General features: G+C 38.7%; 3 protein-coding genes across 4 annotated transcripts in view; 1 reads left to right on the plus strand and 2 right to left on the minus strand.

Moving 5' to 3' along the window:
• plxdc2b (plexin domain containing 2b) overlaps positions 1-15,597 on the plus strand; it is a 96,524-nt gene extending 80,927 nt beyond the window's left edge. Inside the window, exons 10-14 of the mRNA XM_078281201.1 lie at positions 485-545; positions 819-969; positions 6,199-6,237; positions 10,369-10,535; positions 13,869-15,597. Of these exons, the coding sequence (XP_078137327.1) occupies positions 485-545; positions 819-969; positions 6,199-6,237; positions 10,369-10,535; positions 13,869-13,988 (538 nt within the window). The 3' untranslated portion in view covers positions 13,989-15,597. The remainder of the gene's footprint in view (positions 1-484; positions 546-818; positions 970-6,198; positions 6,238-10,368; positions 10,536-13,868) is intronic.
• Positions 15,598-20,817: 5,220 nt separating this feature from the next.
• Positions 20,818-24,916, minus strand: gimap4 (GTPase IMAP family member 4). 2 transcript variants are annotated; one of them, XM_078281205.1, is made up of 3 exons: positions 24,766-24,916; positions 23,114-23,878; positions 20,818-22,903 (listed from the first exon to the last, which is right to left on the minus strand). In XM_078281205.1, exons 1-3 carry the CDS (start codon positions 24,794-24,796, stop codon positions 22,899-22,901), a joined length of 801 nt encoding a protein of 266 aa, XP_078137331.1. In that variant the 5' UTR covers positions 24,797-24,916; the 3' UTR covers positions 20,818-22,898. The 2 variants fall into 2 exon arrangements, with proteins under 2 accessions (XP_078137331.1, XP_078137330.1); XM_078281204.1 differs by having other exon boundaries at positions 20,818-23,878.
• A 211-nt stretch (positions 24,917-25,127) lies between these two features.
• On the minus strand, positions 25,128-27,783 carry chmp4c (charged multivesicular body protein 4C). The gene is made up of 5 exons (XM_078281206.1): positions 27,417-27,783; positions 26,695-26,872; positions 26,411-26,519; positions 26,103-26,229; positions 25,128-25,628 (listed from the first exon to the last, which is right to left on the minus strand). Exons 1-5 carry the CDS (start codon positions 27,637-27,639, stop codon positions 25,567-25,569), a joined length of 699 nt encoding a protein of 232 aa, XP_078137332.1. The 5' UTR covers positions 27,640-27,783; the 3' UTR covers positions 25,128-25,566.
• Positions 27,784-27,807: the final 24 nt, after the last annotated feature.

Below are 27,807 nucleotides of genomic sequence, written 5' to 3' on the forward strand. Positions count from 1 at the left end.
GGCTAACGTTAGCTGCTGTTGAGTATAGTGTTAACTAGCGTCACGTGCAGCGGTGTTTGTGTTTCCTGTATCGTCTTCAGAGCATCAGAGAGAAGCGCAGACATATCAGTGGCACCAGATTTCGGTAGCCAGAGTTGGCAGGAAGAAGATTTTTACAAGTAAATGTTCCAATTAATGATCCAGGCAGCACATTCTCGTCTCCCTCCTTCATTTTACAGTCCAATGGTGGCTAGAATGGCTCCGGGTCAAACGTCAATATGGAATAGATTAATCTGCGTTATTTTTTTAACGGGTTATTTGTTCTCAGATTAATTAATCGAAATTAACGCATTATTTTGACAGGCCTAGTTAAAACACTAAAACACAGCAGTATGGAAGCAGTGAGATAACATGCAAGTCCCCCAACTTTATAGAAGTGCAATACTAAACTTCTTTTATTAGACTAAAGATTTGACTGACTGACAGTCTTTTCCTCTCCCTCCAGATGTTCCAGTGGCTTTGATCGCCATCGGCAGGACTGGGTGGACAACAGCTGCCCAGATGAGGTGAGCAATCAAGCCAAAAAACATGCTGATCAGACATTATTTAAATGTGATAGCGCTTTAAATGTTTCTTTGTCTTGCTTGCTAATGATAAAATACATATGTGTGTGTGTGTGTGTGTGTGTGTGTGTGTTTGGAGCTGGAGTGTTTGGATCAATCCATTGCTGTATGCAGTGTGACCCCTATTATTTCCCCCCACACACACACACACACACACACTCACACACACATTATTTCTCTTAGCACACAGCCATGACAACATCTCTCATCTTTCAGACCAAGGACAAGATGTGTGACATCATCGACACCACGTATGTCTACCCCTTTACCACCACGATTGCCCCAAAAACAACATCCAGGAGCAAAGATGCCACTGCCAGGGACACACCCTCCACCTCCCACCCTCCCACCAGCGTCCCCACTGAAGGTAAAGTGGAAAAGAGCTGGAATGAGGTCACGGTGCATGAAGCCCAGAGCTTTCCTTCAGGTAGTGATGGATGCTCTGTTCTGGCAAGATTTTAAATGAAGTGCATTTGCTGGAACTGTTCTTTATTGGTATTGATGTGTTTTCTCTTTTATAACATGAGCAAGACACTTTTCTATCTTGGAAAATGCATAAATATGTAGGCCTACTGTAGCTCTACACATACAAAATTCATTCCAGATGGCAGGCAGTGGTGCAAGGCGCAGCAGCTGTGTTTGTCCCAACTTTTAAACAATCCAGTTTGAATTAGGACAAATCGCTCCAAAATAGATGCACCCACACAAACGTCTGTGATCATGTCGTTCAGCTCCGCTGGTTCGCCATCGATCTTTATTTTCAGAAACCTTTTATTCCTTTTCTGATGATGGATCTGTTGATGTATCAAACATATTCTTATCCTGTTATTGTTCTTCTTAATCGTTTTTCAGGTTAATTATGACGAACGAAGACCAATTTTCATTTTTGATGGCTAAAATTTTAATAGGAAATTAGATTGAGCGCTGGCTTTTGTCACAGTAAGTGGAAAGTGACTTTACAATCATTTTGGAGTTTAGCGAAATTGGCTCGATCTGATCCAGATATTGAGGTTGTCTGAAAGCTTTACCTTGTTATTACCTATGTTCTCTCTCTCGCTTTCAAGGTCTTATTTTACATTTGAGGGCTCTTCCTAGTCGGGTTCCATTACTGTGGCTTTTTAGTGAAAAATAAAAAATCTAGAGGAACAGAGGCTATAAAGTTAAAAAGGCATTGGACAGATATATAACATTTGTTTGGTTGGACATATATTCCTGTAAGGGTGTAGTGAATATGGCTGAAGTTACAGATCAGTAGAACATACAGATTTTTAAAGATACTTTAAAAGATAGGTCTGGTAATGACTTCATCTTACAAAGTATCTACAGTGAAAGAGTAAAAACCCAACAGTAATTTAACAGGTATAGATGTATTAGCAATACATTAGCTTCTGACAGCTAGTATAGTGGCTAGCTTGGGCATTGTAGTTTATCCCACATACACCTTCCTGCTGCCGGAAATACCCACCAGCAGACCAACTGTGTTTTAATCTGCCACTGAAACTTTATGAACAACAAAAATATGAAATAACGCCAGTGTTGTGCTAACTGATATAGCTAAAACAAATCTGACTATGAATATTGAGTGAGAAGGAAACTTAAAATAATGTTAAAGTAGCTCCCTTGGCATGTTTGCACATACAATATTTGTGTATAGGAGATAGTGTTCTTGTATAAAAATTAAAATCAAAAAAGGGTTTTCAAACATGACATTTACAGTAGAAAAGTATTTACTTTCATCCTCACTGACAATATTTCCCAGCAGTTTGAGGGTGTCGTCCTTTGATATTGGCAGTGATTGAGCACATGATTCACTGCACCCCAGCAGGAGGCTAACCCAAACCACACTGCAGCATAATCTCAGAGTTACGTATCTAATGCAAATCCTCTTTGAAAGGAGCCGACTGGATTCTTCTGCTGATGATAGGAAAACGGCCAAGGTGTCCTTCAAAGTTTGTTTACTTACATTTTTTTTTACTTCTCTCTAGAGGTGCAAGAGTTACGAGTTGGTTTTATGACTTTTCTGCAATTTATTTAAGTAAACAGGTAATTTATCTTAATCAGCTGCAGATGTGGTGGTACTGATTTAAAATGATAGGAGAGAGCCACTTACTCACCTACTGTCATCATATCAAACACTGTAAATATTCAATACCAAAAGCACACACACTGTACTGTATGTCTTGTCTTCTCCCCTGCTCGTCTTGTGTTAATTGTATGTGATGTCTGGGATGCACAATGGGCACACATCACATTGAGCTGATTGACAACAAATCATTTCAGACATCCACTCTTATCGTGATGAATTTGCTGCAGCCTTTTAAGCACATCTATAGAGTAAGTGAGCCTCTGAATGACCTATGGCTTCAACTGTGTATCTATCAGATACAGTAGGATTCATACTCAGAAAAGCTTTATTGTCCATCACAAATGGATAGAAATGTGTCTGACGTGTCTTACAGGATAAATATGGTATATGGTATAATAAGTTTCATTTTCATTCCATTTCTTTTAATGTTTTTTTTATAATGTAAACGATAACGCTGATGTTATGTTTTTTCCAATTGTCAACTAATCCCATAGAAACCAATACCAATTATGTAGGAACATGCCACATTGTGCAACAGTGTGTGGTTGTTGTGGTGTTTTTAATAGTTTTTAGACAACAATGGAGGAATAGGATATATATATATATTGTATAGTGGGATGAGTTCAGTGTTGGTTTTGGTCTTCCTGTGAGATTTAAAATATAAAATATCTTCAGATTTAGCTGTTGGAATGAAGGATTTTTTTGACATCATGAGATAAAGCATATCAATCAGTGTTTTAGCTCATGGCACACTGCGAACAATCCATCTTCATGGATTCAGCAAGGACTCTTGGCTCTTTCTAAGTCAAGGCTTTGACCTTGTCTGTGCTCAGTTACAAACTGAAAATGAAGGGTGATCATGCTTTTGGGTTGTTGTTCCTTAAAAACTTCTGCTTCCTTTGGTAATTGCTCAATGTGGTAATTTAATATTTGTGGTTAATATTTGGTTTATGGATATTCATGCTGTCCACCTCCTCTAATTTCTTTTTTCCCTTCCCTGTTCCTTTGTAACTACTATAAAGCAAAGTGATATTACATCAACTTACTGACTTTTAGGTTTTAAAGTCTTATTTTTCCAAACCAACTAAATTCTTAAAAATGGTCCTGAAAATGTCATTTTTTAAAGAGACTAAATAACTTGAGGTTGGGAATCTTTTGTAGTGCAGCGCCTGCAGTGTTATTTCACTCTGTTCCTATCTCGTTGATGGGTTTTTTTAATCTATTGTTGAGTTTTTTAAGGTTTTCTACATTCAAGCCTGGGTTATCCATTATTTCATTCTCACAGAAATTTACTTTCATCGCTAAGTGAGGGAGTAGCCAAAATTTTCTCCATCAGACCCCCATTAATCATCTTGTGGGGGCTGAATTTAAATGGACACTTCATCGCAGTTGGGGTGCTGGATGGGCTGCTGTGATGAGGATGGATGCAGTGTGAAAACTGTCCATCTGTGAGGCAAAACACGACACGTAATCCTACAGATCAAACCGGGCCGTGTTGAAAGGGTGTGTGTGTGTGTGTGTGTGTGTGTGTGTGTGTGTGTGTCCAGGAGGTCAAGAGGTCATTCTGTGGTATTTGTTGTGTAGCCGATGCAAAGAAACTCCTTGCACTTTCTGACACATACAGAGGATTGGTTTCCCCAGCTCGCGCCTGTCTCTTCAGCTGCAGGGGTCAAAGGTCAGGTTAGAGAGCTGGCTGGGTGGCTCCTGGTGGATGAGAGCATGAGAGGAAGGAAAAGAGACATAAAGAGAACTGTGTCTGTATGGGTGGAGAGGTGTTTGGCTGTGAGAAACCCCAACATGGAGAGTTTGAATCTCTCTCTATTGACATTCAACTAAATGCTGCTATAGAGGAAATACATTCAGGTGCCAGGTAAAAGTAATGCAGTATAATACAACAGTCCTGCTATAAATCTCACCTTCTTGAAGGTTATATTGTTTACTTATTGTTGAAACTGTTTTAGAGAAGTGTTCAACTGTATGATCATTGTCGAGGCTGTAGTTTGTGGTGCTGTTGAACTGTATGTCAATGAGGGAAGGCTAAATAACAGAAACGTGTCTTTTAAACAGTTTTCCAACAGATTTGTTGTGCAGTGAAGGACTGAGGTTGCTTAGGTGTTATTTTGACCTCGTGGTCTGATGTTGATGCCTTGTTGAAGTTAGGGATTGTCTCAATAGTGCATGCATAACGGTCAAGTAAGCTTTACAGATTTTTAAGCTTTCCCATTTTTTTCTATAGACACAATTTCCACTTGCATCTGCATGTACAACCCCCTTTTTAAATTATGCTATTTGGCCCAATGAGTTATGGCCCACACTTGTCAATATCTTCATAATTGTTTTAGACCATCTTTACATTCATGTGGGCCTCCTCCCATTATATACAAAGTCATGAGCTGAAGTTAGAGACCGTCTCCTAAGTACATGCCACATTAGGGCAGTTTTTAAATTTGTATTTATTATTTATCTGTTTTTAAATATTTTGGATTGACTTTGCATTTATCTGAACATACTCCCAATATATATATATACACAGCCTCAAGTTTTTGATGCAAATAGCCAATTAAAACCCTGTAAAACCTCCTGTTGAATTTCCACTAGTCATTTCCACCATGACTAGAAACTGTTACATAGTCTTTTATGAAGACCCTTTAAAGGTACAAATTATGATTTAATATTTGAGGAATTTTGGTACATTGTTCATATTGTGTTATTTTGCAAAATGTGTGGGCAACTTAACTCATATATGTATGTATGAGGAGTATGAATGGCAGTAGAAAATAATTAAACATAGAAAATGAAGCATAATAGACAATTTCCTGAGTAAAAACGTCTAGAGTAAATGTCACCTCTCTCTCAGCTCTGGTATAAATCTGAACACAGTTATGAATATACATATTTTTGTGAAATAAACAGACACATATAGTGGTCAGACACAAAGGCTTCTTTTTCGATTAACCAATGATGATGATCCATATTCATGACCCTCACTCTGTAGTCAAATTGACTTGGACAAAATTGTATGCGGTCTCTTACAGTACAATATCTAATTTAATGATTCATTTTAGACACCCAAATGTGGCTGCATTGGTTCTTTTGAAAATTGAAATAGAAAATCCTTTTGAACTAAATCGTTCAGTGTAATATATCCGGTAGTGTATGTGTTGAATTAGCATAATGTGAATCGGTGTGCGTAAATGCCTGCTACCCTTCGAGGAGAAGTGGGTCACGCTACATTTCCATATTTCACATGTATAGTTAACCCCAGACAGCTTTTATGTGCTGAATTATGCATGCTGGACCATTATATTCAAAGCTTTCATTTTTAATCAGATTTTAAGTGTAGTAAATTTCACGTTGAAAGGAAGATGGTCCACTAATGAAAGAAGCTTATCTCATTTGGGACCTTCGGGGAGTTGCTTATATTGTCAGAGCTTCATAAACAAACTACAAAGAGAAATATTGATTATTATTTCTGAACACACACATCTTTCTCTCTTTGTCTCCTCACAGATGATACCAAGATCGCACTGCATCTCAGAGACAACCAGGGTAGGTCTCTATCTTCCACTGCTGTGGCATCCAAAACGGTTGTGACGGTTGTTGCTATGTGCATTTACTCCCTGTTGTATTTATGACTGTGTGTGTGTTTATTTGTCTGCCTCCTGTTTCTGTTTTCACTACTGAGGTATTGGTCCCTGATTGCTTTTTGATCTTTTTGGAGGATGTGTGGCTCAATCAGCTGATAAACTTTGTTCATGCTTAACTGTCCTTTGTGGGTTGCAGTGATCAATTATAGTGTCTGGACCGGTGTGAGGGAAGACCAGGGAGAGTAGAAGCTGTGTGTCCAAAAGTAGCAAATAAAGTCACAAAGGCAACAGAAAAACCATGTATATGATATTTTTTTCAGTAAGACATGGCTGTTTTCCTGCAATGCAGAGGTAGAAAAAGCAGTAGTTGTATAAACATGAAGATACAGTGGCTTTTTGAATGTTCAACTTAATGCATGAAACACTTGCATTAAGACATCAATCTTTAAATGATGCATTGTTCACATAAATTACATCAAACTATAATTTGACTGTGGTTGATGTTTAAAAATTGCTACATTTGTCACAGCACCTTGAGAATTCAGCATTTTCTTATGTACTGAGCACAACATGCTTTAATCGCTAATATGTGCAAAACATCCAAACTCTGAAATGACCTCTCCAACTCTATCAGTTTTCCAGAGATGGCCTCTCAAATGTTTCCAGCTTGAGAGAATTGGAATTCGCCGGCTTCTATCACACTTTCATTACACAAACGCTGCATGTCTCTCCTCACTCCGCCTGGCACTGTGACGATATCTCTCTCTGGGCCATTTTTTGCTTCATCTAAGCACATACCTGCCAATAATGGTGTTCAAGGTGAAAAGTAATTGGGAGGAAGGCACCAGGATGACCATACTGTTAGTGGAAGACATAAAAAGCATGAATTTCTACTGCCCAAGTCAAAGATAGTAGTTAGTACATGTTATTAGTATTTATACATGTTTTATAGACCAGACAGTGATTAGAGTGGTTTTAAAATGTGTCTTCTTCGTGCCAGTCAACCTAGATGATCCAGGATGTCTTCACTTGTTTAGCTCTCATATCAGCCAGTTACACCAAGGTGTCCTCTGACATTGACTGTGGTAGGAAATGGTGGTGGTTACAGCTACAGTAAGTGCTGAGATGAGGAACAACAAGAGCCCTTTCTCTGGAGTTTCTACTCAACACCGCCACTCCTCAGCACACAAAGACTCAGAATTATAGGTCTGCTCATTTTGTATTGTAAGTTTCCTAAAAAAAAAAACATCAGCCAGGTGAGAGAACGGTTGTGCTCCACAGCTGAAAAAGGATCAGCTTGGCTGGGTTTCCGTTGGTCTCATTTGTCCTTTCTGAAAAGCTCTAATGTATTTAATTGCCTTCTAAGAGCTCTGCTGCCCATTAGTGCTTACATCATAATCATTACGTCATAAGGACAACGCTAATGGAGAATGAATTCAGGGCAATTTGCTTGAAACGTGCCATTTCTGTGTCCAGACTGCATTGTGCTACAATGATAAATATTACCAAACATTTCCATAATTATGAACTCCATAGAGCCTGCTGACGGCACGGCTCTATGGATGACAATGTCTGTTGGGCTACACTGAAATATCTCAACAACTAGAGCTGCAACAATTAGTCAATTGATGCTGCCTTTCACTTGTGAGGATTTTATTTTTGTTTTTCTTATAAATATCTTTGGGTTTTATACTTTTGGTCAGACAAAAGAATTTGAAATTGTCACCTTGGGCAATAGGATATTTTCCCTATGAATTGATTGATCCGATAAATACTTGATACAGTACATTAATCATCGTGCCCACAGGATGAACCCTACTGACTTTGTTGATCCTCTGAATGTTTCTCTAGCACCCCCAACAGGTTACATTTCCAATTAGTTTTTTGGTTTATTATATGATATTTACATCAGCCTTGGCTGTTTAGCTTTACATAATTAGCAATTGACAGCATGCTTACACGCTAAATTAACCTGGTGAACATGGTTAGCATTATACCTGCTAAACATCAACGTGTTAGCATTTAGCTCAAAGCACCATTGTGCCAAAGTACAGCCTAACAGGGCAGCTAGCATGACTGGATACTCTTATTGCACTTTCAACTGCATTGCCACACAAATGGCAAAACAAAGCAGACATGAAGACTTATTACTACATATGTGTTTTTCGCTGTCCTGTCTTTCAACAACCCACTTTGACCCAGTATAGACTCTGCTATCCTTTTGTAAATGTACAGCTCGCAGGAATCCAGATAAAACTCCAGAGCTCCTCCAGGGGCCTGAGCAGACCTGTCTCCGCTAGCATCCCGCTGCTTATTTAGCTGCCATGCTGTTGATTTCTCATTGTGTCTCCATCTCTGCTCAGTCGCATGCCCCCTGCTAACCTACTAACACCCCAGACTAACAGCCTGCTGCATTGTTTGGGCTTCCAGCTGACCAAGAGATGGCTCTTGGACTCTTCAGCTCTGACAGATAAACACAAGAAAATGCCTTTCTGAGAAGACAAGAGAAAAATAAAACTACCTCACAATGTATTTTTTAGGATTATATAGCGGGAATGGCATTGTCATTGTCTCTGCCAAGTTGTTTTTCTCTGAAAAGTAGGGCTCCTGAGTAAAGCTGACTGACAGTAAACTCTGAGAGCTATCATGAATAACACTATTCAGCACCAAAAGGCATTATGAAAACAGTTTTCAGTCAGATTATGGGCAATGGAGGTAATCTATTGTTTTGTTTAATTTGAAACTATGTCGAGTGATGTTTCAGCACACCAAATGATCCATACTTTGTTCTTTTTTGAATTCCCAGTTAAGGAGTGCACATAATGGCTACACTGACTTACAGACCCACACATTCACAGTGACTGCCCACACACACATTGGACAGGTTTGATTACCACCATGTTATTCTGTGTGCTGGAAATCAATGAGGCAGGGAGCCAGGGGAGAGGCTGGTTGGCTGACAAGCTCGGCGGTGGCTATAGCTGCTAATTAAAGCTAGGGAGGAGCCGGGGGGGGGTTAGGGGGCATAGAAGAAGAAATCGGCAGCCTTGCGAATAGATCTGGGATGAACATGCTATAAATATGTGTGAGACAAGATGTGAGGACATCCTTGCGGTTTATTTCATAATCACTTCATTAGTTTTCCCCTGCTGATCAGTGTTTCACTGCTGGGACTAAGAACAGTTTCTCTTTGTATTTTGTTCTTCTATTCTTATCCAATGTTCTCTTCTAACTGACAAATTGCAGGTGAAAATTCTCTTGTTTTTTGTATTGGGATAACATTTTGCATCCATAGATGAAAACGAATATTCCCAATAGGTTACAGGACGTCATCATCTTCAAAAGAACTCTCAAAACACCTGCCGGGTCGACTCTGAATAGATAGAATCTGATATGAATCTGACGAAGGTTTAAAGACGAGGGATTTCTTCTAAGGCTCACTGAAGGACAGACTTAATATGTAGTCACTATACAGTCTCTTCAGTTTGCATTGCCACGACTGAAGGCTACAGAAGTTCTCTTATCAGCATCTATAGGTTTGTTTCGTCCTATCAGGAACAACTGCTGCTAACCTTGGTTAGTTGGCAGGAGAGAAGAGCTGCTCATGAATACCTAAAGACCACAGAATGATCATGCTTGAACATGAACCTTGAATTTGCTCTCAAAGTGAAAGAAATGTTCTCGTAATTCTCTAGGACAGAAAAAAAAAAACTATGAACTCCTCTGAAAATGAATATGAACGTATATATTTTCAAACATACAGTACATAGCTGACGGGGATTTGCGGTGTCACTGTTTTAAGTTTTGAAATCAAATGTCTGTCTTTTTCAATGTGATCAATTTGGGTTACAAGTATGTCAATTTTAAGGCATATTAGTACATGTAAGAGAGTAGGGTATTGATGATTGATGAGTGCCCCCTGCTGCTCAACAACAGAACTGCAGCAGAAGGAGGAAAACATCATTATGGTGTATGCTTTCATCTAAAGTATCTCTGCATTTAAGACATTGTATAATAATAATTTAAAAAAAGTATCTGTATCTCTGTATAAAAACCTGTAACATGCTATTTTTTTTTATTTATTTTTTTTCAGTGCTGCCTGCAGACAGTGCTGTAGACAGGAAGCCAGGTACACACCCTTTGCACACTGGTCTGATCCTCGGCATCCTCCTGGTGATGCTCGTCATGGTTGGCGGCGTGCTGGTCACCGTGTACATCTACCATCACCCGACCTCTGCAGCAAGCCTCTTCCTCATTGAGGTGAGTCGAGACCAGTCTTGTATAAAGTACTTGGAAGCAATACTTAAATAAAAGTATGTTACCAGAAAACGTCTTTGGTAGAAGTTAAAGTCCCCTTTTAGAATATTACTTGAGTAAAAGTCTTAAAGTATCTGACATTTACTGTACTTAAGTATTAAAAGTAATTTTCTGATATATGTACTTAATTTTTAGAAGTAAAAGTAAAGAAAAACCTTGATTATGATCTTTATTGTGGCTTCCTAATAGTAAAGCGTAATATTCAGGGTTTCCACATCCTCTAAAATTCATCAACAAACAAAGTAAAACAGAATTTTATTTTTTTGTTAGGAAGAATCTTTGACTCCAACCTCAAAAGCATTTATTGCAAGTAACGAGTAACGGAGACACTTAGGGGAAATGTAGTGAAGTAAAAGTATACATTTTATTTAGGAAAAGTAGTGGAGTAAAAGTTTCCAGAAATACAAATAACGAAATAAAGTACAGATACATGAAAATCCAAAAAAAGTACAGTAACGTAAAGTAAGTAATTGTACTTAGTTACCTTACAACACTGGTGGAGACGATACCATCTGGTGTTAAGAGGAGTTTGATTCCAAAATGAAATTGTTCATTAAAGGTGCAGTAGGTAAGCCTTAAAACTAACTTTCTGTCATATTTGCTGAAACTGACCCTATGTTTGAGTAGAACTATATGATGCAGGTAATTAAAAATAAAATCTGGCTCCTCTGGCACCACCTACAGCCTGTAGTGTGATTTGCAAAAATCCACCGCTCCCTGTTCAGATGCACCAATCAGGGCCAGGGGGGGGGTGTCTAACTGCGTGTCAATCACTGCTCATGCACACGCATTCGTTCTCCCTTGTGGGGGGAGGGGGTTAGGAGACCGTTTTGGGCTTTAGCGGAAAGGGGGGAGGGACTGAGAAGTTGTTGATGTCCAAATTTTTTGGCTAAGTCCTGGATCTTCACAATCCTACCTACCGCACCTTTAAGAATGAAAGTTTAATATTGACCTTGGAAACACTAGTTAACAAAATAATTTCAAAACAAGGTCCATTTAGTAGCTGTTCTGGAGCTTTCGAGATTGACCGCTCATACTTGACCTATTGCTTCAGAGGCCAAGTTTTAAACTTTTAAGCCAATGTGTACGAGACGTCCCTGAAATGCCCTGAAAAATACTGCTAAGGAAGCTCCAGAGCAGCTAGTTAAATGGACTTTATGGTGAAATTTCTTTGGAAAACTTATTAGCTCATATTCTTAAAAATTACATAAACAAAAATATTTGAACAATGTATGGACCAGTAGGATGAGGATACTGTAGGTAGTAAGATGTAAGATTCAGTAAGATGGATCCTCCTATGTGTTTTATATATTGAATGATGAATTATGCAATCATATCTTCCCAAATTTGAGGCATTTTGGAAGTTCAATCCACAATAATCTGTTCCTTTGCTGGGAAAAAGATATTGTTTGTCACTGTTTTTCTTTGACTACCTTTATCACTACAACAACATTTATGACTTATAGTCAGGATTTTAGTTATCCCTTGCCAGTATAGAGTTTTATTTAGCAATGCATACAAACAAATTAGTTCTGAAAAGACACATTTTTCTCAAACCTTCAAACATTCCGGCGTAATAGCAAGAAACGATATCTGTACAAAAACCAGACACCATTCAGTGCTCGGTCCATTTTCCTTCAACTCCTTACTCGTAAATATGCATAGGATTTTCAGAGGGGAATGATGAAACTTGGTGCACACAGTATTTCTTAATACATGAATGTGAATTCTGGGAGCATGAGTAGGTGCTGTTTGGAGAGTGTAGCACAGTGAGAACAAAACAACTTCTTAATCATGCTCATGTTCAAAGTTGTTCTCATTGTCAATATTACAAGGTCATTATTAGTCACAGGAACTCCCTGATGTGGATTTTACTCGCTAAAGTGAAGCCCTCTTCTTGGCATACTAAGTATACATGTTATAGTTAATGTTTTTAAAGGATAAGACAGGTGATATTTAATATTTCTTTATATGTCAACAAATCTTAAAAAAGACAAAAATACTCAATACTGTCTATACCATGTCATTTGTTACTACATAATATGTAAGACAGCTTAAAAATATATAGTTTAATTTAAAGGCTACATGATTTCCTAAACTTGCAGCACTGCAAGCATACAGCATACAGCATAGCTTTTGTTAAATGTTCAAACACGATTATATAGTGCATTGTTGTGGACTGTAGCCATAGATGACTACTCATTTGGTCTGGACCCACACAGGGATGACTAAATGAATAATGAGTCGATTTCCTGGGTAGGAAAAAAGAACAACAAAGGATACAAACAAAAGATATCTGCTTTACAAAAGCATTCTTATTTATTTTATTTATTTGTTTGTTTTGTCTGATCAGTGAAGATTCACTTTGGTTAAACTGCTCACATCTCAGACGTGTCAAGACATCTCAGAATTATCTTTCAAGGTTTTATAACGTGAGAAAACACGTTATTGAGGTGTGTGCGTGTGTGTGTGTGTGTGTGTGCGTGTGTGCGTGTGTGCCGGCCTGGGTGTGTTAATGTGTGGCATTTCTATTTTTGCTAAACACTCAACACCTCAACTTGGCAGAGAAATCTGAACTCACTCCTTTCACTCCTTTCCACTCATTCACTACTCCCTATGTAATTAGACGCTCAATAATTTACTCTATAATGAGCAGAAATCTGAGATTTCGGACAGTTATCACTGGCAGGTTTAGAGTCGCACAGCTGTAATTTGTGGGGCATTGCGTTGTAGGACTGCTAGCAGAAAGAAGGGTGCATGCCATGGACACTACTTTTTTTGTTCCATTTTGGGAATTTTTCACAGCACTATATAGAGCATAAATTACACACTCAGACACTATCAAATGGCGGGGGGCAAATATAATGCACTATATAGTAGACTTAAAGCAACACCAAAGATTCTTTTGTACCTTTTAAAATAATGTTTCCAAAATCGTTTCAGTGGTTCATCAACTCGTAACAGGGTGAACGGCACTTCTGCATTCTTTTTGCGGCCCTCTACCAGCTATAACCGCACTATGCAAGTTTGCCAGATCAGGTAGCGGATCTGTAGTTCAAATGACAGCGGTAATGGACAATTCTGCTTCCAACCTGTAGGGGGACCGAAGAGGAAAAGTGCTTTGCTGTTGCTTAAATAGAGAGTTGATTTCAGACAGTCTGGCTCTCCTAAGATCACAGACATAGATCAACCTCAGCCCTAACCTTTTACCTTGATGACACTGATCTTTATCTAAACGCTGTCCTCACACACGTCCTGTCCTGTGCACCCTCATAGAGACGCCCAAGCAGGTGGCCAGCCATGAAGTTTCGCCGGGGGTCAGGTCACCCAGCCTACGCAGAGGTGGAGCCAGTGGGCCAGGAGAAGGAGGGCTTCATCGAGTCCGAGCAGTGCTGAGGGAGGAGGGGGTGTCTGCATCCCCACGGCCCCCCTCCTGTGACGGGCCTCCTTCCTCCTGCTCCACAGGGACTTCTCACCAGGAACCCTCCAGGATCTGCTTATCAGTATACACAATGACTCGTTAAGACTGCGGAATTTGCCGGTTGAGCGCTAGATGAGACTGGATACAGCAGCCGACGATAAGAGCAAATAAGAAAGCCCTTCAAACTGATCCCAGACAAGCCCATTGTTCAGCTCCTGATGGCAAAGAAATTACTGACTGGGGACAGAGGGAGGGAACAGCATTGATGTCATCGACTCAGTCAGCATTGGTTATGTTTTGCCATGGAGGGATTGAACAGCCTGACTGCCTAGACTGGATACTGGTGTAGTTGAGGGGGGAGCAGGGTGAATTACACAATATATATTTTCAGAAACAATACAGAGTATGTGAACAGAGATTTCCACTTTATTGTCGGTGGGGTTATACTATATAGGCTTTGATATATCCATCAGGTTTTTACTTATTTTCCTTTTTCTTTCAGAATGTTGTTTTCACAGGGGTTGGCACATTTAGTATCTGTACAGACCGTCGGTATTGCTTTTCAATACCATAGCAGGCTTAATTGACTTTTCCACTGCCTGCTCTACACAGAGAGGCTGCAGCTGTGCGATATGACGTGAGCTGAAAGCCTGTCACTGCAATTGATTACAGCTCGGAGAAAAGCTCAAAATTTCAGCAGCACTGTTAAATTAGTTTGCGATGTTTGACGGGTTTAATTTTCTAAAGAAATAAGTGTAAGATGTTTTTTGTTCACTGAGAATATCTGTGTTTTTTTGTTTTTTTTAATGGGTGATGGGCACACGCTATCTTAATCATTTGATTGGTTCTTTGAATGATTTCTCACTTAATGGATATAATTTTACTGTATGTATTTTGTTTTGTTTTTATTTTTGCAGTTTTTTCATTACTGCGGTGCCATTTTTGTCCCCAACTAGAGTTTGCACAATTTTTTTTCTCATTTGACATGTGGTACTAATGCAAAACTACAAGACAGGCGCTTGTGACTGTGTATGCTGAATATATTTTCTAAAGTGTAAGTGATTCTGTGTGTGTGTGTGTGTGTGTGTGTGTGTGTGTGTGTGTGTGTGTGTGTGGAAAAAATGCAAAAGAGAGCAGTTTACATTAGTGATTGGATAGCCACCTACTCTATGGGTGCATATGTTTGAGCTGGCTCTGCACAGGTGATTCTTATTGATTTGAATCTGAGGTATCTGGATAAAGTTTGTGTGAGCCAGAAAACAAACTGGTATGGTTGGAGTTTTCCTTGATTTTTACAGTTTAGTTTCCTTTTTCCAGTATGTTGCCAGCATAACCATAGACTAGTCTGTTCATGTTATCGTTCAGCTCATTCCTGTCAACACATTAATGTATATACCAAGGCCAAAACATTTGCAGATTCAGGTAACTCATGGCAAACATTTTAGTATAGCAGATTAGTACAGAAAAACTTTTTTTATTATTTTTTATGAGTGGCCTTTTTTTCTCAACTTTTTTACGTAAATGTGAATACTGTTCCAATCATTACTGTCACCAATCAATACACAAGGCTTCTGACTGAACACATTCAAACATTCACTTTTACTGTTAAAAATATAATCTTAAGACAAAATCATGTTTTTACACCAATGATTGTAGACTCATTTTAGATCAGTATCCTGGAATTCTACTGAAAAATGAAATGTGCAATATTACACCCATTCAGTTTGACACTGTAAATAGCCTACATAAAAATAACAATCATCTGGATATTTTTTAATTCACACCTTGTCGTCACCACATTGAGACCAAAGACTAATCAGTTATATCAGAGCCCGTCTACGTAAAGCCTTTCCACTCCCTATTCAGCCCCATTGTACCAAATTTGGTTGCAGTTCCACCAGAGTTCCACTGGGGGTGATCGCGGTCCAGTGCTAAATGAATGGGACTCTATGGAGCTAGACGGCTACATTTGTCTCTTTCGCCTGATTGTCGTTGAGAAATCTTAGATTTGATTGTAGTTTTTGCAAGTTCAACATGGATTATAGGTTGAAAGTTGAATGAACGAGTACTTATGTCTTTTCAATTTGTTGAGTCGTTGTTGCCCATAACACGCTAGCATTCTGCTAATGAATGCTGATTGGTCAGTGAAGGACTGATTACAATCGGAGATCCCGCTTGGCGGCATCCGAAGCAGAACCAGAATGTCAGTGAATATTTCGGCGTGGTCTTTAAAACATTAGCAAACCTCTTTCTAGCACGTGTATTGACAGGGAGAGCCTAACCTGTCAGCTGTGTTGTCGATACCTCGAAAGAGAACAAAGGAAGCGACTCAGAGCTTGCCGTGAAGCAGTATCTCTGGCCGTATATGTGTATGACGTCATTGACATTTTAAAAGGCTTTTTAGAGCAAAAGCCAATCTAACACCCAGCAGTGTGTATTTTCTTAGCCTCCCCTTTCGAATGCAACATTCAAATTACTAGACAAAAAATTATATCCTGAGAAAAGTGGATTTTGAGGGGTATAGCTCCATAGAGTCCCATTCATTCTGCATTGGCCTGTGAGCGCCCCCTATATGGAACTCTGGTGGAACTGCAACCAGTTCAGAAGCCGGAAGTAACGAGAGAGTGGAACTTCTTCCCTTATTAGAAATTCTTTGGTTATATTTTCAAGTATTTACCTCAACCTCCCCACAGCCTCAACAGCTATACCATGATCCACAACATAGAGAGTCGAAGTCACGCCCCTTCCGGTGGACCTTATGGGACCTTAATTCGGAAAAAATATGAACGGTACAAATATGATGTTCGTCAATTTAAAAGAATTTTTTTTCAACCTAAGAAAGTCTCAGTTAGTCGTAGGTAGGTCATATGACCACTTAGTTTTGTGTGAAACCGCTCAGTGAACTAGCTACATCTCTCGTCTAACACAATTTACGTCACCTAGCTTGATGCTCAACTTGCTCACTAGCTAGCTAGCATAGCTCTGTTCCACAACACGTGACGTTATCTTACCAGATGTGTTTTATCCAGTGAAGTGTTTTCAGCAGATAAGCAAAAGAACAAGCAAGATCCGCTGCTCATTTGAGTAACGTTACATCCCCAGTATGATACACAGAGACATCGTAGCTTAAGAGAGACGTCATCAATGCAACATTGAAGTGTGTAGTCTTTCTAATTAGGTATTTTCACAGTCTTATACTTCAGCAGTTTAACAATAAACTGAGACTTTCTTCGGTTGAAAAAAATGATCTTTTAAATTGACAAACATCATATTTGTAACCCATAGCTCAATTCAAACGGGATCAAAAAATAATTATCTCTCCATTGACTCTCGTTCATATTATTTCGAAAGATAGTTACCATTGGCCGGAAGTAGAAGGGCGTGTGGTGTTTTACTGACATTAATTACATCTGTGTCATATAAAAACTGCTCTAAACCCCTCCTCCTAACAACGATTGTCCAATCGTAGTTTAGCAACCGTAACTAGAAATGGAAGCCTGTCGAGCTTTGGATTTCTCCACACATGTTCCAGCGGTGTTACATGGGATAAAAAAAGAGAGATACCCGACATTTAAATAGTTTGGCTTATGAATATTCTTTATATACTTTGCTGATTTTAAACCAGCTCTGTGTCGTGCCAATGTGTGTGCAGATTGAACGGCTTCCCTCCGGCACTAGTTTTTTTCTCAATGCGGAGTGATGCCGGTGGGTATTATATGAACCAATCAGATTGCTTGATTTGAGCGTCCCATTTAGTCAGCTAGCTAGCTAACTAACGTTAATTGACCTAGCTAGCTAGCTACATTAGTTAGTTGTGTTGTAATACATCCATGGTTGTGTTACACGTTGAGTGTAAAAGCCACATTCACCACTAACATTGTTTCATCCAGATGGTTAGCTAGCTAGAAGAGTGTTTTTCATGATTTTGAAAATACAGACAGGACAGCGGTAAGTGTTTTTGCTATTCTGGGGTTTTCAAACATTGGGTAACGTTACTGTATGCTAATACAAATGTGTCTGCCTTCGAAATCATATCTAACGTTAGCCGATATGTGCAACTTAAGCTCTCTTTTACAAAATGTGTGTTTTAAAATAAGTCAGTTGGAACAAAGTTTTCAAGCCACTCATGGATCCAACGTTAGCCTATTTAGCTAGCTAGCTAGCTAACGTTACAGCTGATCAAATCTGCTGTCAGACAAAATCGATGGTCCTCTGCCAGAAGTCCGATTTCGTCTACCACTGTGAAATTATAGACCTATTGTTTCAAATTTTAAACTTACTAAGAATTTCGATGCTAAATGTTATCATATATTTAAAATGGCATGTGAAGTTTGAGAAGGAAAACTTAACGAGCGTAGCAACAGTAACTAAGGGGGGCGGGACTTAGCTAACAGCTCTCATCTTCATCCTACTCTCACCTACACACCCAAAGATGCACAGAAGAGTCATGCACAATACAGCGAACTAAGGACTCACTGGCTGTTTTAAACCTTCACACAGACCTTTCTCTTTACAACCACTCTGAGATCTGATGCGGTCATATTGGTGTCGACTAGAGAGAAACGTTAGGCCTACAAACTATCGATATAAAAAACCCTCTTTTATGGTTCCTCATAACTCCTTTCCACAGCAGTTTTTAACGAGTGAACAGGAGAGAATCTAAGATTACTTTTAACAGGACAAGGGGCTTTTTTTCATGCACAGATATTCCAATTAAATATTCAGTTTTTCGATATTGTTAAAATTGATCCATGCGGAGAAATGCTCTTTGCAAGTGCTTGGAACATCTGCTTGTTTTACACTGCCACCTGAAACTGCAAGTGTTTTTTATGAAAATGCAGTAATAGAAAGTGGCCGACGGTCGGATTTGTTTGTGTTAAACACGTCTACACAAAAGCTGAAACACTTTGATAATAGAAACCGCAGAACAGAAGTCTTCACTTGCTTCACTGGACTTGACTTATCACTTTCACTCCCACTTTCTTAACAATGTTATTTTAGATGACGAAAAGCAGCATAGTAGTGTTGTTGAGATCGGTTACTGCTCTGGTTAATGAGTTGGATTGAAAGATGTTAATTCACACAGATTCTGCGACAATTGCCACAGCTCAATATAAAGAAACAAGAACTGTGACCTTGTTTTATCTTATCATGACACACAATAAGACTCAAAATCACACAGTATCATAGCTGTCTGTAATTTCTGTAACTACTGTTGTTTTGATTACATTTGAAATAAACAATATTGTAAAAAACAAATCTGTTGAATATTGCTATTTTACCCCTGTTGCTGTGTATGTTTTTTTTTATTCAAACATACATTTGACTATTTACTAAGTAGTATGTACGTAGGATAGAGCGAGCAAATTTAATATCCACTACTTCATTGTTCATTAATCAGTATTTGTGTATGCATTCACAGCATACGTACAGCAGAGAAACAATGAGCAGCTAGGAAATTGACTTATGCGTTAAGTGAAACAGAAACAGATTAATTTGGAGGAAAGCCAGTTTTTTTACTGTCAAAGCTCATTCTGAAAGTCAATCACTTGACTATGAAATCTTCCTACAGCAGCATGCAGCCAGTTTAAGTTTAAAGAGAATAGTTTTATACTTTATATCATCTATATCAGCCCTAAAAAGAGAGCATGATTGTAAAAAAATGCTGTCTGGTTTGTGTGAAATCCTTGGATCGGGTAGATGGTGGACTTCCCAGCAGATTGAGGAGATAAAGCTCTACAGCAGTACAGAGAGAAAGCTGAGTAAACAAGACAGCAAAGTGGAGCAAAAATGGAGGAATGAGACAGGAGGGAAATATTATTATTAAGCAGTAGCACTAAGGCCAAAAAGAGAATTAAACTTCTATAATTTTTGGTACTAGAGGATAGAGACAGGAAGTAAAGAAGTTTATTTTACTGTCTATGAGTGTGCTACATAAAGACAAGTGCTGCACATTTTAGCCTATAGACAGAAATAAGTGTGTGGTTATCGTTGGGACACCCAACTATTACATTCCCCATAATTGAGTTAATTAATCTATTGTAGCCATAGGCAAGGTCATATCAGTGTTGTGATTCATTCTGCTGCTGTTGTAAACATTTCCCATCATCTGAACTAATGTTTTACTGCCATCTAGTGGTCAACCTATGGAATATAACTGCTGTCCATAAAGGAAGTAAACAAGGGGGAAGGCTACATGGTGAGGTTTAATCATGGATGTATGGGGTTAATGCATCATGTTTCAGTCGTGTCTTGCGTGAATCCTTTATTCTAAATTATTACAATATTAAACAACTAATACTTTGTGACAGCAGTTTATTCTCTTTACACAACAAGAGACTACCTATGTCTCCTCATATGATGGCTATTTATTAGTTTACTATAGTTTTAAGCTTTAGAGCGGAGACAACTAGTCAAGTAATCAATTAGCCGGCAACTATGCCAACTATTGCATGGTTCCGGTTTCGCAAATGTGAGGATTAACTGCTTTTATTTGTCATATATGATGACTGGTAAGATAAAACCAATTTGAAGACATTAAAACAGGCTCAGACAAATGATTTTCTTTCCCCAATTTTTCTTTGATATTTCATAGACTGATTAAAAGATGAATCATTAATGAGGGAAATAGGTATATACGTTGCAGCCATAGTAAGCTTTAGAGCTGTGTCTTCTATTTAAGCCAAAAGTTTAAAGGCTTGCAGTTACAGCCCAGGTTTTTAAAATTACCTCATATACATCATTCAACAAAATTCAAGAAGCACATTTTAGTGATAGGCCAATTATTCAAAGAACAGGCCCCAGTTAGATCAAAATATACATTTATTTTTAACCTAATAGAAGAACAGTGCATTTCTAACAAGCAAATCTACTGTAAAGTGTGGGCCAATGAGACACGTGTTGCAGGCCTACAGAGGATACAGCAAACTAATTTCTTAAGGAGTAACTTGATTCACATGTTGGACTCTGAAAGTAACTCAATAGCTATTACAAATACTGTCTGCTACAAAGACGGGTTGTATTAGGTTGCATGCCAAACAGCAGTTTTTATACATGTCTGCTAAATCCTAACCTTATTTTGCAACTCTTGCAATCAATGTGTTCAAGACTTTTTCTATTTTAATAAATATTTTTCATTAAATAATTCTGCTGTGTTCTGACTGGTGCATTAGTTGTTTCATGTTGCTTTGAAAACACAGAGTGCTGATTTTTAGACTTCTTATCATTTGACCAAATACAGTATGACCCACATCTGTACCAGTGTTAAAGTACTTTTTCATGATGTGTTTTTTGTCAACCCCTTGAATAAAAAAAAATATATATATATCAGTAACAGTGAGTCCTTAAGGCACTAGTGTACAATCAGTAGTCTACAGCAGACCTGTTTCCTGTCTCATAGTTTAGTACTAAATTTCAACAAACATGTCTGTATTTGCCCACACCGGATGAAATAGTCATAGTGCATATCTGAGTATACAGCATTGGGTTTGCTCTTGACTCTCTAATGAGTATAAACACATTCATGAAATTACTGTCAGCTTCTTTAAAGAATTATTACTATCTACAGCATTCATATGATAAAAGGCTTTGAGTCAGTTGATTTAAATCCTTTCTATCAGGACCCTGCTGGTTTTCTATTCAACCGTCTTGGTGATTGCATCCACCAGGTGTCCTAGTGGAAAAAAGCGAGAATGAAAACCAGCACATTTGGATCCTGAGCGTCAAGTGTGAGAACAGTTAGGTCACATTTACAAAAGATTGAAGGCAGTCATTTTACAACTAGTGTCCTTGAAACTCGCAGCCAATCTAGCAATGTTACTAGTACCTGATTCACACCTACATTTCACCAGATTACCTAAAGATAAATTAGCAGTATTCCCAAGTAAAAGAATAGACAGTTATATTGGTAACCATGTGTATATGTGAACTGATCTGCAGTAGAGGGATGTGTTCAGGGCAAGGATTCACTACTGTGGTCACCGGTTAATGCTTTGTGCAGCTAGTCATATAATTGCCTCATTAACAAAGACACACAACCATAGTTAACTACAGTATGTAACCATTGTTACTGTACATTTCCTTTAACTGGGACATGGATGGTGGTGTAACACTACCTGATTCATCTGAGGGCCTATAACAGTTAGCCTGTGAAATTGACCCATTACAGCATCCTTGCCTCAAACATATCCCTCTCTACATCTCTTACATCAGTGATATAAACGTGAAAGATCAAATTAAGTGAAAACAAAATCACTGCTTTAAGGCAACACAAAAAAATCAATAACTGCCAAAGTGCTTTATAAGCATTTACAGTTTGGTCACAACAAATGGGAATTATTTAAAAAAAAATAATAATCTCAACAGTCACCGACAGAATATTATAGTAACAATTTAGTAGTGCAGTTCTGCCGTTGATATCCGCCAAGACTAAGGAGTGTACACATTGGGTTTAAAAATGACAGCCATACGTGTAACAGCCTGTGCTTCCTTCTTTTTGATTAAATGAAAACCCTACCATCACACAACCCTCAATATACTATTAAAAAGACCTAAGAGCATCTTCCGAACTAAAGAACAAAATATTGATACATGTTAAAACGGGAGTATTAATCTTTGGACAGCAAGAAAAAAGCATGTTAATGTGGCAAAGGCCTCTCATATCATCACTTTCATATCATCACAGTGAGAATCATAAAGAACGCACACGAACAAAGACGCAGTAAGATGTCTGATTAAGAAAATAAATAAATCACACTGATTTGTACATTGGTGAAATTTCAGTTACCCTTTTTTTTCTTATCAAATAAACAGCTTTGCCATCAGCACAGTAAGGCAGATGCTCGGTTAGTTGTGGTTTGGAGGTTCCATCAGCCAAGAGTGTCTTGTTAATCTAGAATCAAACATGGTGCATTATTATTAGGGCTCCCAATTTACATTAATACAAGCTCAATTCAGGTGGACTTAGCTAAACTACTGTGATATCACTATTATTATAGTGGTGTTAGAGAGGTTCGCTGTATTTCATTAACAGAAACAAACTCATAACATTCTAAGACTTCAGTTTGACTTTCTTGTGAGCCAAGATAAGTGCATCACTCACTGGAAAGCGGCTCCACCTCCATGACTTTGGACAAACCCAGTCCAGAGTTCTGTTTGGGCCGTGCCCCCAGCTCCCGCCCCTCTCTGGCTGGATTCTGGTTCTCATCCAGAGGTTTCTTCTCCTTCTCCACCTCCTCTGGGTTGTAGTAGCCCCCCTCCTCTGCCACCATCTTTTCCACTTTCCCTAGCAAGCGGCCCACCTGGGGATGCTCCCCGAATATGCAGTTATTAATAACAAAGTATCTTCGCTTACACTTTTCAAGCACCCACTGCAGCTCCTTGCCCTCCCTGCGAATGTACCTCTCAATTGAAATGGTACGCAACACCTCTGCCCATGTGAAAACCACAATTGTGTGCTTCCACACACGCTCGCCAAAGAGGCTCACATGTTCCTCGATGCGAGCACGATCCACCTCTGTGAACATGCCCACAGGGATGACGAGCAGGAAGACGTGTGGGCCTGGAGGGCAAAGAGATGCTCCCCTCACTAACTCCTGTTTATAGGAGGGTGGTGTATCCTGGGCGGAGAACCAGCCTGGAGTGTCCACCACGGTCACCTGCCGCCCTAGCACCTCTGTCTGTCTCTTCACACAGAACTCGGCTGCTCGTTCCAAGCGAAACTCCTCTCGGCCTATGATGGTGTTTCCAGTCAGGCTCTTCCCCGGCCACCTCCAGCCCAGCACCACCAGACGAACGTCAGGCAGGCGGTTAGCTGCAGCAGCTGCTGCCTTGTTGGCCTCCTCTTCTGATCCGGAGGCATCGCTGGCTGTGGTCATTAAATCAATATGTTTCAGTATTGGGATAGGTTGCTATAAAGTCTTAACAAGGGTTTATATACTGAATATTTTTATTTTCAATTAATCTTCTGGATATTTTCTCAATTATTCGTTTGGTCTGTAACATGTCAGAAAATAATGAACAATGCACATCACTATTTTCCAAAGCCCAAGTTGACATATTCAAATAGCTTGTCAAATCAACAGTCCTAAACCCAAATATACTCTTTACTATTATCGAGGACTCATAATTCACATTTAAAGGTATTATTTCAATGTATGCTTAAAAAATTGTCTTCAACTAATCGATTAATTGACAAATAGTTAAGTTAAACCCGATGTAATATTTTTTGGCTACCATATAAAACTCAAACATTTTCTGAATGTGAACTAAATCTATACAATATTTTCTAAATTATACTCTTCTGATATACCAATTGGTTAATTTGTATTGGTAACATTACTTTGGATGTCATTTTACCCAACTTTTATCCATCACGTAAGCGGGCAGTGCTAATGATATACGCTAACTTCCTAAAGCAGAGAACTTGGCTAGCTTCCCAATCAATTAACAATGACGTCTTGCTAAAATCATACGAGAATTTGGCACAAGAGACTTAGCTAGTTAATAACAGTGTAACGTTAAGTTAATAAGAACACAAAAGTAGATACGTTAAATAGTTCTTAATTTCTCTGTAATGACATACGTGCTCAAACCACAGACTGCATGAAACGTGTCACATTCCGGTTTAGGTGGTAATGTTTAGCCTGCAAACAGTTTGCTAACTTCGCGCTAATTCTAATAGCGACGGGAACTTCCCGTGTTTGAAAACTCGTAAATTAATTACAGTTATAGATAATAAAGTTGCTGACTTACCTTCCGTATGAAGTGGTCTACTCGCTTCCATACTCTTGTCTGAATCCTAATTGAGGGTTTATTCAGGTATTATTTGTCTTTGGGCGGCTAGTTCGCCGGACAAGCACTTCCTCCTACTTCCTAACAGAACAGAAGCAGTAATGTAAATACGTTGCTTCCGGTCACATCTTTCAAAACAAAAGCATGACAAAAAACAGGATACAAGATAACGACAGAAAATGGCATTTTAGAATGTAATATACATACATATAAAGTGAACAAAATTGCCAGTACACTATAAAAAAAATGTTACCATAAAAAGTCCACATTAACCAATATGTGTACAGGTATAATTTGTAATCTAAAAAGACAATACCATTAGACACTAGGGGACTGTTTTATTGTTGAACGTTGATGCAAGTAAGCAATATATTTACAACATTAATGCAAAATCAGACTTTATTTACAGCCAATACAGTTAAGCATTCTGCTCTGTGTTAAAACATTGCAGTCATATCCTTATAATGTCATTATTAGGCCTATGAAAGTAGTGCATTCTGTACACAGGCTAGGTAAGAATGATTACTGTAAAGAAAGTCAAACAATAGAAAAGAGACACATGAACATAAATCTAAAATACAGTTTGTTGATTCCTTCACTTAAAATTTCTTGATAAATATAACCTGCAAAGTGCCATTACAAGCCGATAAGCAAAAAACTTATTTCAAAAATAATATAATGCTTGTTTTCCCTATTAACCTTAACAAATAATATAAAAAGCTAAAGAGAGAGATCTGGCTAAGTAAGGCTTCCTTAATGTACTTAAGTTGCCCACGATGCCAGCATGCGCATGTCGTCATCATCTTCAACCCTTTTCTTGGTTGCTATAAAAAGTGGGAAAGCGTTAACAATGAATGTATCAAAATATTATCAAATACTTATCAGGGTTAAGGCTGCAACTAAGAATAACCGTAATATAGGCATAACATTGCCCCCCAAAAATAATTTAAAATGTATACATGTTTAAAAATGACACAGCCATAGATTATAAATTATTCTAGCCCAAAAGGATGTCTTCAAATTGCTGCTTTTGTCTGCACAACAGTCAACAACTCTAAAAGGTTTTATTGCTATGCAAAAAAGCAGCAAATGTTCATCTTTGGGAAGTTGAAGTAAAAATGTGTCATTCTTGCCAGATAAATAACAATTCACCATCATCAGTAATAGCCATATACTTGTAGTTTTGGCAGTTGCAGTTTTCATATTTGGTGATAACAATGTAAAAGTGGCTGGTACATTTTGAAATGTCTAAAGTAGCCGCTTTAGTAATTTGCCCTCTAGTATAGTGTTGCACTTACTTGCACGGTGACTGGGCCGTGCTGAAGGCAGTTTGGAGCTGGGCACGCTTGGTAGTCCACCCATACTCTTCATGCTGTCCTCAAGCTCCTCCTGTTCCAGCTCTGCCAGCTCTGCCATCAGCTCATCCTAAGAAAATACATAAAGTACACACAGGATTAAGAGTTTTGTCAGATGCATTTTTGTAAAGCAGGAAATAGTTTAGCAGGCAACACACAGAAAGTACCAAGCAAAATTTAAAATTCTGTGTCAAAAAAGAAGTGACAGCTATAAAAATTGATAATGAGAGGAAGAACCGGAAGATCTCAACCTCGTCGAATGTATCGCCAAAAGGTCCGGAGATTGCTTCGCTGATCTCTCGGGCCACGTCCTGTTGCTCTGTGATATCCTGCATCAGATCATCTATCTTGTTAATGTCCCTGAAAATGAGAGAAGAGAGAGATAAAAAGAACTTAGATTACACATCACTGTAAACTTTTCCTCACTTTAATGAGTTTCCTTAAAAACAACCCCCACATTTTTGAGTAAAAAGATGCAGTATTAACAAAATCTTGATTGTTTTTGTTGTTGTTGTTTATAAGGCCATGTTCTTACATGTTCTCGTGGACCTGCTTCATGGCCTTGGCAGCAAAGCCCATGTTCTTCAGGACCTCTGTGTTGGTGTTCGAGTTCTCCAAAGCTTCCCTCTGAAACTCGATGGTGGAGAGCGTGCCATCGATCTGCGTGAGCTGCTGCTCCAAGCGCTTCTTCCTCTTCAAGGCCTGCAGAGCAGCTGATACAGAAATACTGTGTGATTATTTGTGATAATTTCACACCTTATTTGCTAATTGGTAGAGAACTTCTAGTGCTGGGCGTTCACAAACAAAAGATACAAGGTTCCTCCCTTTGTTTAATTTGAGTCTATGGTGATTCAGAGAGCAATTCAGCACTTCAATGTTTCACATGAAAAAAAACAGTGAGAACTGTAGGTTTATTGCACAGTGAGAGACACTTTAAGGTTTAACATAAAATGCAATTCCCTTTATATTATTCTTGATTCTGCAATCAAAAGTAAATTTGCTCATTGGAAGACATCATCCCTAACTTAAAAAAACAAATCCCTGTACTAGGCTATATGGCTATAGGTTTAGATACCTTACTCTAGGCTATCTGAAGGTATTTTAACATCTTTTTTAATACTTGTTTTAATGTGGTATTTCCCTTAAACTTTTTGAAAATTTACAATACTGAATTCTAACCCCTGGAAAACATAATAAAAAACTTTTGTCAAAGGAAAACAGGTGCACAGATATTTTCAGACTAGGATGAAATCAAACCTCGCTTGTTTTTTGTGCCATTCTTTTTGGCTATCATAATTTCCTGCTCTATTCTTTTCTCCAGGTAGTCTTGTTTCTTCGTCAGCATTTCTTCTGTTTCCCGAAGTTTGTGAATGGCCTCTTGGGGTGAAGGTCCTCCCCGCGACCGGTGGTGTTTGGACTTTGAGGAGCTCGATGAACTCGAGCTGGCGCTCCCCTTGAATAATTTCGCGATTTTGCTCATTTTACAGCTTTTGGTGTAAACTGCGTAGGTAACTAGCTACAGTATACGCGAGCTCTCCCAGCCTCTGTTTCCTGCTTCACAATGTTTCTACAGGCGGGTGTGTTCTACGAGCAGATTTTCCAGCTCGACGACGGTTTTGTGCTTTTTCAAACCAGCCAGTGAACGCAC

This window comes from Sander vitreus, chromosome 22 (assembly GCF_031162955.1).
Source record: "Sander vitreus isolate 19-12246 chromosome 22, sanVit1, whole genome shotgun sequence".
Lineage (NCBI taxonomy): Eukaryota > Metazoa > Chordata > Actinopteri > Perciformes > Percidae > Sander > Sander vitreus.